General features: G+C 35.7%; 1 protein-coding gene across 3 annotated transcripts in view; it reads right to left on the reverse strand.

Annotated features, from left to right (window-relative positions):
- The window catches only part of GMEB2 (glucocorticoid modulatory element binding protein 2), a 62,894-nt gene that overhangs the window by 14,289 nt on the left and 32,370 nt on the right, over window positions 1–16,235 (reverse strand). For 2 of the 3 annotated variants that reach the window (XM_069072615.1, XM_069072616.1), the window contains exons 6-9: window positions 15,831–15,988; window positions 10,605–10,676; window positions 4,436–4,573; window positions 2,529–2,651 (exon numbers count right to left, since the gene is read on the reverse strand). In XM_069072615.1, the coding sequence (XP_068928716.1) occupies window positions 2,529–2,651; window positions 4,436–4,573; window positions 10,605–10,676; window positions 15,831–15,988 (491 nt within the window). The remainder of the gene's footprint in view (window positions 1–2,528; window positions 2,652–4,435; window positions 4,574–10,604; window positions 10,677–15,830; window positions 15,989–16,235) is intronic. The other variant, XM_069072617.1, reaches the window with a different exon arrangement.

Here is a 16,235-nt window from a genome sequence, read left to right on the forward strand (position 1 = left end):
GACTGGGTAGGGAAGATGGGTCAGTTGGTGGAAAGAAACTGATACAGGAAAAGAAAAAAGTTATACTTTATTCATTGAAATTAATTTAACTAAATATGGCTATTAAAAAAGTTTAAGTAGCTGTAATGATGTTCAATATTAGGATTTCAAGCAAAAGCTTAAACAAGTAAACATTTGAAAATTTATATCAAATCACTAATAATATATTATTTATATTTATACCAAATTTATACCAAATCACTAATAAGAGAAATATAAACTAAAACAATTCTGAGGTTCTACCTCATAGGCAAAGATGTCAAAAGAGGAAACAGTTATTGTTGGAGGAGTTTTGAGAGGACAGGGTTATTAATTTGCTATTGGCAGAGTTATGAATTAATTCAAACATTCTAGAAAACAATCTGAAATTATATCGCTAAGGTCACTAAATTATACTTTTACTCACATGCCTATGAATAGTCAACCCCAAGGAGATCAAAGACAAAAGAAAAGGATCTATATGGAGCAAGAATATTTATAGCAACTCTTTTTGTGGCAGCAGAGAACTAGAAACATAAAAGGTGCCCGTGAATTGAGTAATGGCAGTACAAATCCTGGTATACAAATATAATGAGACTTTATTGTTCCACATAAAGTGATGAATATGAAGGTTTCAGAGAAATATGGAGGGATTTATGTAAAATGATACAGAACCAGTGGAACAATTTATATTGATGATAATAATAATGTGAGAGGAAAGAACTTTGAGAGACCTCAGGACCCTGACTTTAAAATACTGATGATGAAACAACTTCTCAGACCTCTTAGAAGAGAAGTAATGGACTAGAGGTATAGAAATCAGACAAGTATTCTCAAATGTGCTCATTGCATTGGTTTTTTTTTTTAAAGCAATTGTGGTTAAGTAACTTGCTCAAGGTTACACGGCCAGTTATTTTTGTGTGGGTGTTAAGTATCTGAGGCCGGAACAGATCCCAGGTCTCCCGACTCTGGGGCCGGCGCTCTTACTCACTGTGCCACCTGGCCGCCCCCACATTGGTTTTCTAACACAGGAAAACTTTTACTCAGGGATTCAGAGGATGGTAGATAAGTACTGAGAGACACAGGAGAAAAAAGATCATTAATAAATTTTATTTTTAAAAGATTCACATCCAGGACTGTAATGTTAAAATTCACACGTTCATTCCACATACCCTGACTTCACCAAAACACTAGAAACGCATTTTCTAAGGTTACCAACAATTTCTTAATTGCTAAACCAACAGCCTTTATCATCTTTATCCTTTTTGACCTGTTTAGTGTTTGACACTACCGACCATCCCCTCTGGATACTGTCTCTTACCTGGGCTTTCCTGGTTCTACAATTAGCTGTCTGCTCTTTCTCAGTTTCTTGCTGGAGCTTCATCCATGTGCTGCCCCTATATGTTCTCTAGAGGTCTACCCTATACCTTCTTCTCATTTCTCCATGCATTCTCATAAAAGTTCCCATGAATTCAAATATTCAGTGAGAATCACTTCCAAATCTATATGTCCATCTCTTATTTTTCTCCTGAGTTTTAGTCCTATATTACCAATTACATTTCTACCTGAATGTTGCATAGAAATCCCAAAAATGTAAAAAAAAACATCTTGACCAAGAACAACACAGTAGAGTAGAAAATTAGAGCATCTGGGTGACTTTGAACAAGTCACATAACCTCCCTCGACCTCAGTTTCCTCATCTGTTAAAAAAAAGTATAGGTTTGACTATATGGCACCTCAAATCCCTTCATACTCTAGAATTATAATCCTAAATTCCTTATGCTTATTGGAGGCACTACTATCCTCTAAACGGTCAAGTACAAAACCTCAAAGGGATCTCTTATTCTTCTCTTTCTCATCTCTCATATCCAACCAACTACCAACTTTTACTTTTTTTGCCTTCACAATGTCTCTCTCATCCACCATCTCCCTCCACTCACCCAATCACCAACCATCTATCTGGCCCTTATCACCTTTCACATAAATTGCAATAGCTTCCTAATTGCTCTTTCTGACTCCAATCTCTCTCCTCTCCAACCTGTCCATCCCCTCAGTTGCTAAAGTTCTCCTCCCTCCCTCAAATTACTTTGCATTTACTCCATGCATACTTCTATTTATTTATGCATTTACATGCTGTTTTCCCCCAACAGAATGTAAGCTACTTAAGGACAAGAACTATTGTGTTTCTGTCTGTTTTACCAGTATGTAGGATAGTACCCAACCCATGGAAGTGCTTAATAACTGTTTGCTGAATTGAACTGAAATGAACATTTCATACTTAATGTTTAGTTGTTAAAATACAGTAAGCATCAATATAGGTAAGACAGCACATAATCTAAAAACAATAATATGCAGTTCTGAATTTATATAGTGTTCATTTGCTGCTAGTAATGGAGATAATGATTGTTTGACAGATTTCTTAACATGCATTTTGGGAAGACCAGTCTTTTCTAAATTATGATACTTGGCCATAATTATAGCTGGGTTTTTCTGTACCCAGTGGTACATACCTGCCAAATCTCGCGTATACTGTTCTCGGGAGCGATCCATCTGGCATTTGTGACTAGCCAGGACTTTCTTCACTAAATCCAACATTCCAAAGTTCTGTACAATGTTGTTGAGTAAGACAGCATCTTTAAAAGAAAATGTGAGATAGGAATAATAATCTCTGAAAGAAGACTGAAAACTTCCTAAAGGAAGATCTATACCTTTTCCCAGAAGGAAAAAGTTTTTCTAGGACTTTGAATTAGAAACTAAACCCCAAAACAACTTTTTTATCTTGGCATGTTCCTTAAGAAAACAACAAGCCAAGATACCAGAGTAAGAGTTAACTAATGGAAAGAGGTTATAAAAGGTAAACAAAACTTCTTCAAATCCTGAGGATCCTTTAATATAGATTCTTACTATCAAAGGTGGAATCTTTCATCTAAATTTTACTCTGTAGCCTATACTTCCTTTAGGATTTTGATGTTATTTATACAATTCAGAAGATTTGACTTATAATAAATTAAATAAGGTACAATTTTCTTAACTAGTAGCAAGAATTCCTAATAACAGTTTGAAAAATATCTGGCTGACAGATTAAAAATCAGACTTTTGTAGGACAGTCAGGCCCATGCTACAGGATGGATATTAGCTAAGATTCTCCCAAACTTGCCTCTCTTGAGGCAAGAAAATAGAACCAGAAGAGGGAAGGTATAATGGTAATGTAATTTTGAATTTGAAAATCCCTTTGTGTTGGCAAAAGCAGCAGGTACTTAGCACTTAGTAACTGATCAAGCCTCTGTTGGGGAAACAGAAGGTATGAACTCCTGTCTCCTGTTACTGATGTAACAGGAAGAACAGGAAGGGGTTGGCTGAAACAGGCTATGTGTATATAAGGAAAAGCCCCAGAGAGGCACAGTCAGAATTTCCTTGAGACTGAGATCTGGTGGCAGAACAACTACAGAAGAATGGAGAATTGAGTCTTGAGAACTTGTGGTGGTAGAGCTTCTTCTGAACAGGAGCCCAGAGCCTGGAGCCAGGAGTCCAGAGCCAGGAAGCCAGAGCCAGGAGCCAGGAGCCCAGGAGCCCTGGAGCCCCAGAGCCAGGAGCCAAGGTGACTGAAGCATGACTGGGACGCTGAGACTTTGTTTGTTTGTGGCTTGGTTGAGCCTTGAATTCCCTGGAGCAGAAATGGTGAAGGATCTGACATGAACCAGACCCTGTGAACTTCAGTGTGGGGCAGGACCTGCCCAGAGAGCTGGTCAAGGAACTAGGAGCTGTCTGCCATTGAACCCAGGTGACAGTCTGGTGAATCCAGGTAGAATCTGGGACCACGGAAGAGGATCCAGGGAATCTGAGAACAGGCCCCAAGTCAAGATGAAAAGACTTCTCCTTGGGTACTGAGTAATTGTGGAATTATAGTTTACTAGTGACCTAAGGGGTGGAGGGTTTTGTGTATGATACTTAATTAGTAAGACTTTGCTGAATAAGTGACTGATTGTATTTTGAGTACTTTGAGATATTGGTACTGATAAGTGACTGAGTTAATTAAGACTTTGCCCCAAGAGTGGAAGACTTTGAGACTACTGATAAGTGACTGATTGAGTTAATCAAGACTTTGCCCCAAGAGTAGAAGACTTTGAGACTACTAATAAGTGACTGATTGAGTTAACTTAAGAGTGACTATTTTACTTTGAGACTATGTTGTGAATATTATATTGTGATTTTCTGTGGATGTCTTGCTTTGATTTGTTATGGAATAAACAGAGTGATCACTATACTGTAAAATCAGAACCTTAAAAGGTGTTCACAGTAGCATTCTTCTGGAAAGTTTCTGTGCATGGCATTACAGAAGGTAATGTATTAATCATCAAACAATACAAGGAGAAAATCTGTGGCTACTGTAGTATAATGATAGATATCAAATTATCACCTCGAAGCTGTAAGGGAGGATCCTGGACTCGCTGCTGCAATCCCTTCATCATCTCTACAAGTTCCTGGTGAAACTCTTGAATTACTTCTTCTAATAGACCAGCATCCTTCAGCCCTCGCCAAAAGGCAAAAGTCTCATCTGGAGAAATAAAAAGAAAATAACCTCTAGTGTCAAGAATGAGGTTTCACTGCAACTATCAATGTCTCTTCTCAGAATTCAATTCAGAAAAGGTTAATCACATACTTTCTACACACAAGGCACGATGGTAGAGTCTAGGGCTACAAAAACAAAAATGTAACAGTCCCTTCCCTTGAGGAGCTAACATTCTATTGGGGAGAAACAACATGCAAACAGGTATAATGTAATGTAATTTGAGAAGGAGAGACTACTTGCAACTAGGGCGGGAAGGAAAGGTGCCACACAGTAGGTGGCATCTGAGCTAAGCCTTAAAATAAAAAGTAGAATGGAATTTCATAGTCCTAGCATATAAGAAACAGGTCTTTCATTTCAGGATTTCAGAGTTCCAGAGTAGGAAGAAAAATCCAATCTCCTCTAGTCCAATTCACAACTGAACAAGAATTCCCTCCATAACATTACCAATGAATGATCATATAGCAATGGGAAGCCTACTGCCTCCTAAGGTACCTCATTCTTCTTTCAGACAGCTATAATTGTTAGAAAATTTTTCCTCACATTAAGCTATAAACTACTTCTATAACTTCTACTCATTGCTCTTAGCTCTGTCCTCTGGGAACAGGAAAAATAATGACCTTTCCACATATTTAAATATAGCTATCACATTCTCTTCTCCAGGATAAACAAATTCAATCCTTTCAAACAGTAAACATATAGCATGGCCTTCTACCATCCTGGTTAACCTCCTCTGGACCACTTCTAACTGGTCAATTTATTTGCTAAAATGAAGTATCCATAACTAAACCCAGTACTGTAGATTGCTCTGACCAGGACAGAGTCACCTCCCATGTTCTAAATATTAAATGTCTATAATGCTGCCTAAGAAGGAATTAGCTTTTTGGCTGCCATGTCATATTACTAACTAGTCCTTATTATATAGATCACTAAAATGTTCAATTCATTTTCAAGAGTTATTAGGTATGGGGTGGCCAAGTAGCACAGCCAGTAAGAGCACTGGATGACCTGGGGATCAAATCCAGGCTCAGACACTTAGCACCCACCCAGAAACACCTGGCTGTGTAATCTTGAACAAGTTACTTAATCCCAATTGCTTAGGAGCGGCCAGGTGGTGCAGTGAGTAAGAGCACCGGCTCCAGTGTCGGGATGACCTGGGGATCGAATCTGGGCTCAGATACTTAGCACCACATCCAGAAATAACTGGCCATGTAACCTTGAGCAAGTTACTTAACCCCGACTGCTTAAAAAAAAAAAAGAGTTATTAGGTAGCCACATCTTCCCCATTCTGTATTTCTGCTGATAATTTCTTGAACCCAAGTACAGAACTTTTTACTTATTCCTATTTCCTCTTTGTAGAAGATATCACAGAAAGAAGAATGTACCCCCCAAAAATGGGGGGAAAAAATCACGGACTATAGTAATACCTAAAAGGTAACTAAGACTATCAGTAACTAGTGACCCATAATGGCTATTTAATCATGTTTATAGAATCTTTAAAAGAAGGATCTACATATGTATCCATGTCATACTTGATGTTAAATGAGAAGAGAACAAGGAGGCTTTCACAAGGGATTGTCTATAATAGACCATATCCTTTAACTGTTTCAAGTGATTTAAAGGTACAAAGAATACAAGTTTCCATTTTTTATTGCTTGCTGGTTACCAAAAAAAAAGAAAAAGACATTTGTCTCAGTAGAGCAAAACAGAACCTTGAGGGCTCTCCTTTAAGGAATAAGGAATTTCTCATGCATATACTCAGATTATACAAAACTTGATAAATGCAATCACAGAAATAACTTTGTTCAATGACCTTTTGACTATTAGTATTTTAGTGAGAAATATAACAAGAAAGTGTGTGCTTGTCAAAGATGTGCACACTCTCATTGATCTCTTAAGCAGAGAGGGTTCCAATCATAGAGGGAATGCCCACAGATGATAAGGGTCTCCAAGGTATTTTTGTCTGATAAGTAATACTTGGGAATTGATGCAGTCATCACATTACAGAGCTTCCTCAATCTAAACAGGAAAAACGAAATGGATAGAAATGCCTATTGTGTGGACCATGATATGACTTGGATAGCCAGTTCAGTAAATTAGTACAATACAGATATTTGGGGAAGGTATAACAATGAATTGGGTAGTAAAATGAATAAGAGAATCAGTAGGCTGGGTTAATGCTGATAAATTACACAATACTTCTAAATGATCCCAAGTTGCTATAATCTCTAAAGAATCAAAGGAGAGGGTGATTCAAAGAACAGAGATATGGTAAGCACAAGCAGGCAATAGCATGTTTCAAGTCAATCCAATTCAACAAAATTAGATGCCTACTATGTACCAGGCACTATAATGGGCACCAGTGACATAGAGACAAAAATGAAACAATCCCTGCCCTCAAAGTTTACTTTCTACTGTGAGGATACAACATGTATTCAAGTAAATACAAAGTATGTATAAAGTAATACAAAATAATTTAAAGTTGAAGAAACTGGTAATAACTAAGAGGATCAGGAAAAAGCTTCACAGAGGTAGTGGCACGTAAACAGTACATAAGTTTAAGAATGCCCATACCTAATCTAAACAAAATACTTTTAACTTAAGAAAGAAATGGGAAGAGAGAAAAAAGACAGAATTTCCTACAATTTCTTGCCTATGTACACTAACTAGGACTGAAACAAAAATCACTTTTTTTTTAAATTCAGTATGAATAAACAACAGATACCAAGTACACTTCTTTAAAAGAAGATATCAAGATATTTAAAGGAATATCAAGAAGACCTTCATTATTGGGATATAAAAAAGTAAAGGATCTCAAGGAGCATCTATGATTTCCAATGATGACATCCCTTCTACAAGTAAAGTAAAATAACATTAGAAAAGAAGATGAGGGGATAGCTAGGTGGCACAGTGAATAGAGGACCAATCCTGGAGTCAGGAGGACCTGAGTTCAAATCCAATCTCAGCCAGCTGACACACTTACTAGTTGTGTGACCTTGGGCAAGTCACTTAATTCCAATTGCCCTGCCTTCCCCACTCCAAAAAAGGAAAAAAAAAAAGATGAGTCAATTGTGTATTAACAGATGGAGAGCCAGAGTAGTCTATCAATATTCACAAAATGTAAAGTTCTAGAAGGTCCTCTAGACCTTGTCTGGACACTTTGTGGGGAGGAAATCTCACTACGGAAGATCATAATAAAAACAAGCCAGCAGGATAAAAGTTGAATTGAGATTTGTACCAATGGAGAGTATATACATGATGAGATCACAAATTCACTTAGGTACTAAAGTATAAATTTCATATATTTAGTTCATAATTCTAGACCAAAGGTTCTTAACTGGAGTCCATGGATAGATTTCAGGGGGCCTATGAACTTAAGGGTAAAAAAATTACATCTTTATTTCAATATAATTGATTTCCTTTGTAATCTTATGCAGTTTATTTCATGCACTTAAGAACATTATTTTAAAGAATATTTAGTTTTCACCAGACTTCCAAAGGGGTCTATGACACAAAAATGGTTAAGAACTCCTATCTAATCTGTCAATTTTCTTGAATCCTAATTCTTTCATCAATTTACTTATTCTAATTTTGTGTCCTCTACAAATTTAATAACTGTGTCACCTATGCTTTTATCTAGGTCACTGATACAAATATTGAGCAATGCAAGGGATCAATCCCCTTCAAAACCAGTCAAGACCTCTTTTTATGCTCTGCTACCAAAAATTAAATAATTATAAAATTTTACCAGAATTAAAGTTAAGCTCATAGGCTTATAAATATCGACACTCTTATTTTGAAAATCAAGACATTTGTCTATGTCTCTCTCCAACCTGTAGCCTCTCTTCCATTCTCCATGATTTTTCAAAAAGCACTCAGACAACAATTCATAAGTTTCACCAGCCAGTTCTTCAGTACTCTGGAATGTGATTTGTCTAAACTAAGTGACTTGAACACACTGAAGACAGCTAGATGCTCTGTTTATGTTGCCTCACTTATCCTTTCTCTCAAATGCCTGTCAACAACTTTTGCTGTATCCTTTCCAACAGAAAACTGCTCTCTTTGGTAGCAAACACAGAATCAAAATCAGAAATAACTACTTCTGTCTTTTCTTTTTGTCACACTACCATAATTTCCTCTGTCCAGAATCTTGGGATCCCTCCTTTAAACTTTTGGTTGCCCTCAGTAGTCACTGCCAGCACCAGATCATGTTAAGTTTTAGCATTCTTGTCACTTCTTACAGGATTGTGTCATTCTTTTATGTTCATCCTGACACCTGCCTTTGCTTCCGTCTCTTATATTAAAAACAACAACAACATAAGTTGATCAAGAAATTTCTTATACCCCCACATCTGTCACTTTAAAAGAGTTCTACTATTTCTTCCTTGACGAAAAAGTTTGTTTTCAGAATTGCATTTACTTAGTTTCTCATCCATGCTATGCCAGTTTTCTTGGTAGAAATTTAGGCCATAAGGTCCTATCTATCCTGTCTCTTTAATTCTTTGAAATCAATTCCTCCCAAATACAGGATGCACAGTAGATTATGCCAAGGTTTCCCCCTCCTTTTCTACAAAGTTTAAAGAGTGGGCATTTCTTCCCAAGGTTTCCATGGTTTCTATCTCAGCTACCAGTTCCTCTTTGCTGATTAGAATCAAGTCCAGAACAGGAGTTCCTATGGTCATTTCATTTACCTTTTGAAGAATTAAATGATAAAGCAAGTCAGGAATGTATCGACTGCTCTCATTTTGGTAAAGAGCTCTACTAGATATCCAGATGGCCTTTTGTTGTCAAACTCGAGATACATTTCCTGAAATTTTCATCTACTTCATGCTTCTTGTTAGTGGTCTTTACTATACTTATGTCACAATATAATGTTGGGGGGCGGCCAGGTAGCACAGTGAGTAAGAGCACCAGCTCCACTGTCAGGATGACTTGTGGATCGAATCTGGGCGCAGACACTTAGCACCCACCCAGAAATACCTGGCTGTATAACCTTGAGCAAGTTACTTAACCCCAATTGCTTAGGGGCGGCCAGTAAGAGCACTGGCTCCAGTGTCAGGATGACCTGGGGTTCAAATCCGGGCTCAGATACTTAGCACCATACCCAGAAAAAACTGGCCATGTAACCTTGAGCAAGTTACTTAACCCTGATTGCTTAAAAAAAAAATATATATATATATAATTTTGGAATGATTTCTACTGACTGTCATTGAAATATGCTTCACCATGTTTTTCCCTCCTTTGTTCTTAAACTACAGTGCTTACTAATCCATTCGTTTTTAATAAAACTAAACCCTTCTTTCATCAAATTCCAATCATGAGTAGGAGCCCATCAAGTTTCAATGATACCCAGGAGGTAGTAATTAACTTCCCCACTTTAATAACTTTTGTTCACCTTATTACTCGTATTTTGCATATATATGTAGAATATGAGGTTGCATGTTTCCTTCTTCTTTGATATTATCTGCTTTGAAATACTAGTCCTCTTGAGTCAGAATCTTCTTCCTACATACCACTTGTTACATTTTTTAGTACCTAGCTTGGTGGATATATATGAGAGTTTTTCTCCTGCACTCTCCATTTCCAGCTTTAAAGCCTTTTTGTTCAGACTCACATGATTTGAGGCAAAGAAACTTTTTTTTTACTAGCTTCTGTTGATTGTACTCCATTCCAGACCAAACTATTTATATTTTTATTTTAAGCTATATAAAGTCTACTTTCTGACACTATCTTCTTAGACAGCTATTCTCCTTAACTTAACAAATTATAGTTTCCAAACCTTGCCTTATCATGTGTACAAGTATAACATAAAATATAATTCCTATACCCTAATAGCTTACCATACATATAATTTTTACAATGCTGTATATATAGCATCTTCCCTTCAGGTTCCTTTGTTTCAACGTCTCCTTTTTCATTTCCTCAGAGTTCTAATAAGAGTTTCCAATTTTATGATTAATGACAAAAACAAATGGTCAACAATCACTACCCTTTGTCTTGTGGTTTTCATGCATTATACCTCCAATGGTGGTAGTCCAGTCACCAGTGTCCTCACAAGTTTCTATGGTGATTGTAGCAGGAGACCCATTCACTGCAACCAAAACAAAAACAAAAACAAGAACAAAAACCAAACCCACAATCATTTATACAGATTTTGTTTTTCAAAATAGTAGGCAGCTTTTCTTTTTTAATTTTGGTTTATTTCCTTTCTGTTACCTGTTACATTGCTGCTCTCTTTAATTTCCACCTCCAAGATAATGCTATATATACATCTCAGTACTTGAATATTTACCGCCTCATATTAAGCTCCTACTTTTATTTTCTCCATTATTTACTCTCGAGTTTATAAGATCTTTTCCATAAATATCAATAACATGATAAAATGTAGATATTTTTCTGTTTGAATCTTTTCTATTTAAAACTGTGGAAGCTCATCCTAAGAGTAATCATTCTTATTATCATACAGGGCTATAATAGCTATTTTAAAGTTTCATTGATGATATTTTATTTTTCAGTATCTTCCATATTTCTATACTTCTAGATTTAAAAACTGAGGACTTCTTAGGTTGATAGGAGAAATACCAGGAGTTAACTTGTCAATCTTATATCTAAGAAGAGTAGTACAACATAGAGGAAACACCGGACTGGAAATCAAGAGACCTAGATTCTAGTCCCAGATCTGTTACAAAATATCTGTGTAATCTTAGGCAAGTTAACTAATGTCTCTGGTCAAAGATTTCTCATCTGTAAAGTAAGGCAACTGAATAGATCTAATCCAATGTATATCTGTTAAGTCCTGTGTGTAAGGCACTAAATTAAGCAGTGAGAATAAAACAAAATAAAATAAAAAATAAAACAGCCTCAAGCTTACATACTAGATGACCTAAAAGGCCTCTTTCAGATCTAAATTTCTATGATTCTGTGTAATCAATATATAAATATAGTATTTCAAGTACCATCTCAGTTTATACTAGAGGACTTTAATATAAATGCTGATGTTTCATCAAACACTCTAGACTTGATTCATCACAATTTCTTCAAATCCCGTGACCTAGAATAGCTATTCCAAATCTTTCCTTCTCTCTTCAAGCTTCCCACATAGCGCCCCTCCCTACTCCCTCTCAAAAGAGAATCCTGACTCATACTTTTTTGAAAATATAGAAGAAAAGGGGCGGCCAGGTAGCACAGCGAGTAAGAGCACCGGCCCCAGTGTCAGGATGACCTGGGGGATCGAATCTGGGCTCAGACACTTAGCACCCAGAAACACCTGGCCGTGTAACCTTGAGCAAGTTACTTAACCCCAATTGCTTTAAAATAAAAATAAAAAAAAGAAAGAAAATATAGAAGTCTTTCTCTTGGAATTGCCTCTTCTATACTCTTTATTTCAAGAACCCTTCACTTCATATCTATTCTCCCTTCCTCTTTTACCCTAGGTTCTATCTCTTCCAACAGGCTGCACACTGCCCCACCCCATCCCCAACTCTCAATCATTAATTCTTCCCCCTCCTTCTCTCCCCCACAGTTCCTTCTTTTATAGCTAAAATTATGCTCAGCTTTCTCCCATTCTTAAAAAACCTTCACTTGACCCTATCATTCCTTCAAGCTATCATCCTATTTATCACTCCTTAAATCATAGTCATAGTCCTAGGTTCATTGCCTCTATTTCCTCTTCTCTGATTTTCTTTTCAGCCCTTCATAATCTGTCTTCCAGTTGTATCACTCCTCTGAAACTTCCCTCTCCAGAGCTACCAATAATAGCTTAATTGCCAGATCCCCTGGTATTTTTTAATCATCTTCTTACTTGAGTTCTATGAAGCATGTGACACTGTTGACTACCTTCCCCTCATTAATATTCTCTCCACTTCTCCCTTGGTTTTCTTCATACTTGTATGGCTGCTCCTTCTTAGTCTCTTTTGCTTGATTATCATCCACAGCATTCCTGGTAACTATGGGGACCTTGTTCTGGACCCTCATCTTTTTTCTACAGCCTTCCTCTTAGCCATCTTATCAGTTCCCATGGGTTCATTTGTCATTTCTATGCAGACAACTCTAAGAGACAAAACAGACAGATACACACACACACACACATACAAACACATATCCAGCACTAGCTTCTCTCTCTCCTGGGTTCTAGGTCCAAATTGTTAATGGTCAATTGGACACTTCCAACTAAATGTTCTGTAGGTACCTCAAATTCAACATATTTAAAACATATCATTATCTTTCTCCCAAAACCCTTCTCTTCTGAACTTCCTGATCTCAGCTGAGAGTACCACTATCCCTTCTTATTACCCTGATTCACAGCTTAAACTCTCCATGTTCTTCTACCCTTTATATCCAATCAGTTGCCAAGCATAATGCAGTCTATCTCCATAATATCTCATATATCTGTTTCTTTCTTACTCACATGTTCACTATCTTAGTTTAGGTCCTTAGCTGTTTCTTCTCTCCCAAAACTACTTTTTATTTACTTTATACGTATTTTGCATGTATTTGTTATGTACACATGTTGTTTCCACCAATGAATTCAAGACTCTTAAGGGCAAGGACTATTTTGGGGGGCCCAGCACAGTACCAGGCCCATAGTAGGGATCTAATAAAGTTTACTGAATGACTAAAAAATAGTGAGGCAATATGATACAGCGGAAAGGGCACTGAACTTAAATTATAGGACCTGAGTTTAATCCCTGGTCTTCCAATTACTATCTGTGTCTTGGATGTTGGACAAGTCACTTAGCCTCTTTAGTCTTCATTTTACCCATCTATAAAATGAGGGAGTTGGACAAGAAGACCTCTAGGGTCTCTTTTCGGTCTTGATTTATAATCCTACAAACTGAAGGTCTTGATAAGGCACTCTAAATTATTTGAATATATCTCAGTTTGGTCATCCTGTGTTTCCTCCAGATTTTCTGATCAAATCTACCATTTATACATAATATTTTTAAAAATTTCACATATTCTAGTCTTAACTATATAAAGTAATTTAATTTTTAAAAAAAAGCTATAAAGATTGGGTAGCTTAAATTTTTTTCTTTGGGCAAGACTGACAAATTTTTATAAGCATTTTCCACACATATTGAAAATGCACTATTTATCAGAGAACATGAATAATATAAAGAATCATGGGTTAATATTCTCTAATGAGCATATATTCTTGCTTGCCAACAACTTGATTTATTTTAGTCCTGGACTAATTTTTAAATTTTCTTTCAGACACTAGATTTATGAACTGATATTAATTCTAAGTTAGTATAAGGCACTCAACATTAAATGTTATAAGAATCTATTTAGAACAGAAAAATTTCCGAGCCCTCAATGAGCTGGATTACAAACTTTTCTTCTTTTGTACTTAGTGGGTAGAACCGTCACAAACCTTATAAGACTCCTTAGTTATTTCAAAGGTAATTTGTGTTAATTTCACTAATTTATACTTTTATTTGGTTAGCTTGCATTGACTAGGGAAGATCAAAAACATAAGAATTATTTTAATACAATATGAAGAAGATTCATCTCAGAGTTACAGCAAGTATAGAATAGGCATTTGTGCTAGAGAGCATTTTTCTATTAATCAGGAAACAACTAATTAGCTGGGTGACTGTGGTTAAATCATTTTAAATCTTCCTGGCTTCAGTTTCTTCTTTTGTAAAATTAGGATTATTAAATTATTCCTAACATCCTTTACATGCTAAAAAAAAAAATTATATTTCTAATTATATGCCTCAATACTGATAAACCATCTGTAGGCATTAAGTTGGTTTTTTTTTTTTTTTTCAGAAATTGGGATGAATTTCTGAAGATCCATGCATAGTCTAAACCAATCACATGACCAAAAGCACTGATATGTGAGAATAGGAAATTCTTTGTAACAAGTTTCTCTGACAAGGGACTCATTTCCAAGCTCTATAAGGAATGGATTCAAATTTATAAAAATAATAGCCATTTCCCAATTGATAAATGATCAAAGGATATGAATAGGCAGTCTTCTAAGAAAAAAATCCAAGCTATCAATAGTCATATGCTCCAAAATCACTACTAATTAGAAAAATACAAATTAACCATTATATTGGCAAAGTTGACAAAAAGGGAGAAATGATCTGCAAGACCTGAGGAAAGATTTGCAGCTTTGGCAAGTAAAGCTAAATAACCTTTACATAGCTCTTAACCTACAACTTCACTAGCAATATGCTTTAATTAAAAAGTCCACCCTTCCCTCATAACTTGCAAAAGAAGCATCGATGACTATATATCTAAGTGCCTGAAGCTTCTAGGTCTTACCAGGGTTTCTTTGATATGAATTTTAGAGAAGATACTGTTTAATTACACATTTTCTGCTTAAGAAGGATCATACAAACTTTTAAAGTTAGTATCAGATAAAATGCACCTAGTACTCCCAAAATTCTTCCATAAGTACTAAAAGGCATAAATGTGCTATAATTGAAATATTATTAAGAAAAGAACCGTTTTAGGACTATTTTAAAAAAGAAAAACACCCTTTCAAATGAAGTTTTTCAGTAAAAAAATATAAAAGAAAAGAAAAATATAAATAAAAATATATTATAAATATATAAATTTATATATTTATATATATAAATAAAAAGAAAAGAAAAATATAAATTAAAAAAATATAAATACAAGAGTTGGAAACCCAACTCTGCCCATTGAAATATTGTTAGTAAATTTAGGATTTAATTATGGCTTTCAAAAAAACACCATAAGATAGAATTCTAGGGATTATTTAATTCTATCAGATGAAAATGATAAATAATTCAATTAAGGCAAACTTCAGTGAAAAAAGTTAAATGATTTATTAGTTATTTGTTCATTTCATAAACTGGCAGAAAATGGGACTCAAAATCCTATATGAGGTAGTAAAATATTAAATATAATATTCTCATTAAAAAGAGATAAACAGAAAGGCCAACACAGTGAGGCAAGGAGGAATTTTTGCAGTGCTAGGGAGGCAGTCTCACTTATTCATCTCTCATTTTGCAAGCAGAAACCACTGAAAGGGGGAGTTTATAACAACCAGATCTCATTTACCTGAACTATCTAAATTAGATTGTATGATTATGTGACTATTCTGTTATACCTAACAGAACAATAAATTTAGAAAGGGAAGCAACATAAATATAAAGCAAAATGTAACAAAAAGCAAGAGAAACAACCCTGTACCCTAGGATATAGTCACTAAGTATAAGGTCATATTTATATAGCTCAGTCAGTGGTGGGGACGAAGAAAACATACCATCTGCAGAAGCAGGGGTGATAGGGATGTATTCTGTTGATGTCTGACTACTTAAAGCCACTCTGGCACCAGATAAGTCGATTTTAGTGCTGCGGCAGGTGTTGGAACAGACCTTGTCATGTTGATAAAAGTCCAGCTCTCCAGAATCCATGATCTTCCTGTGGCAAAGGATTATGTATAAGAGTATAATCACAAACTGATCACAAACCACCGAAGGAACAATGAAGTCAAAACTTACAATTGTCCCAACTCAAATATGAATTATTTATTTTTCTATCTAATCATCTTTTAATCTTCCTTAAGTTGAAACAAGCAGGAAAAGAACAATTTATATTCAGGCAAAAGAAACTTCTACAATGATTTTATGGCATCTGAGAACATGTTAAGACTCCTGCCAAGCAGCCC

This window comes from Petaurus breviceps, unplaced genomic scaffold (genome assembly GCF_028583685.1).
Source record: "Petaurus breviceps papuanus isolate PSGF00001 unplaced genomic scaffold, PetGlider_PUasm1.0 90847, whole genome shotgun sequence".
Lineage (NCBI taxonomy): Eukaryota > Metazoa > Chordata > Mammalia > Diprotodontia > Petauridae > Petaurus > Petaurus breviceps.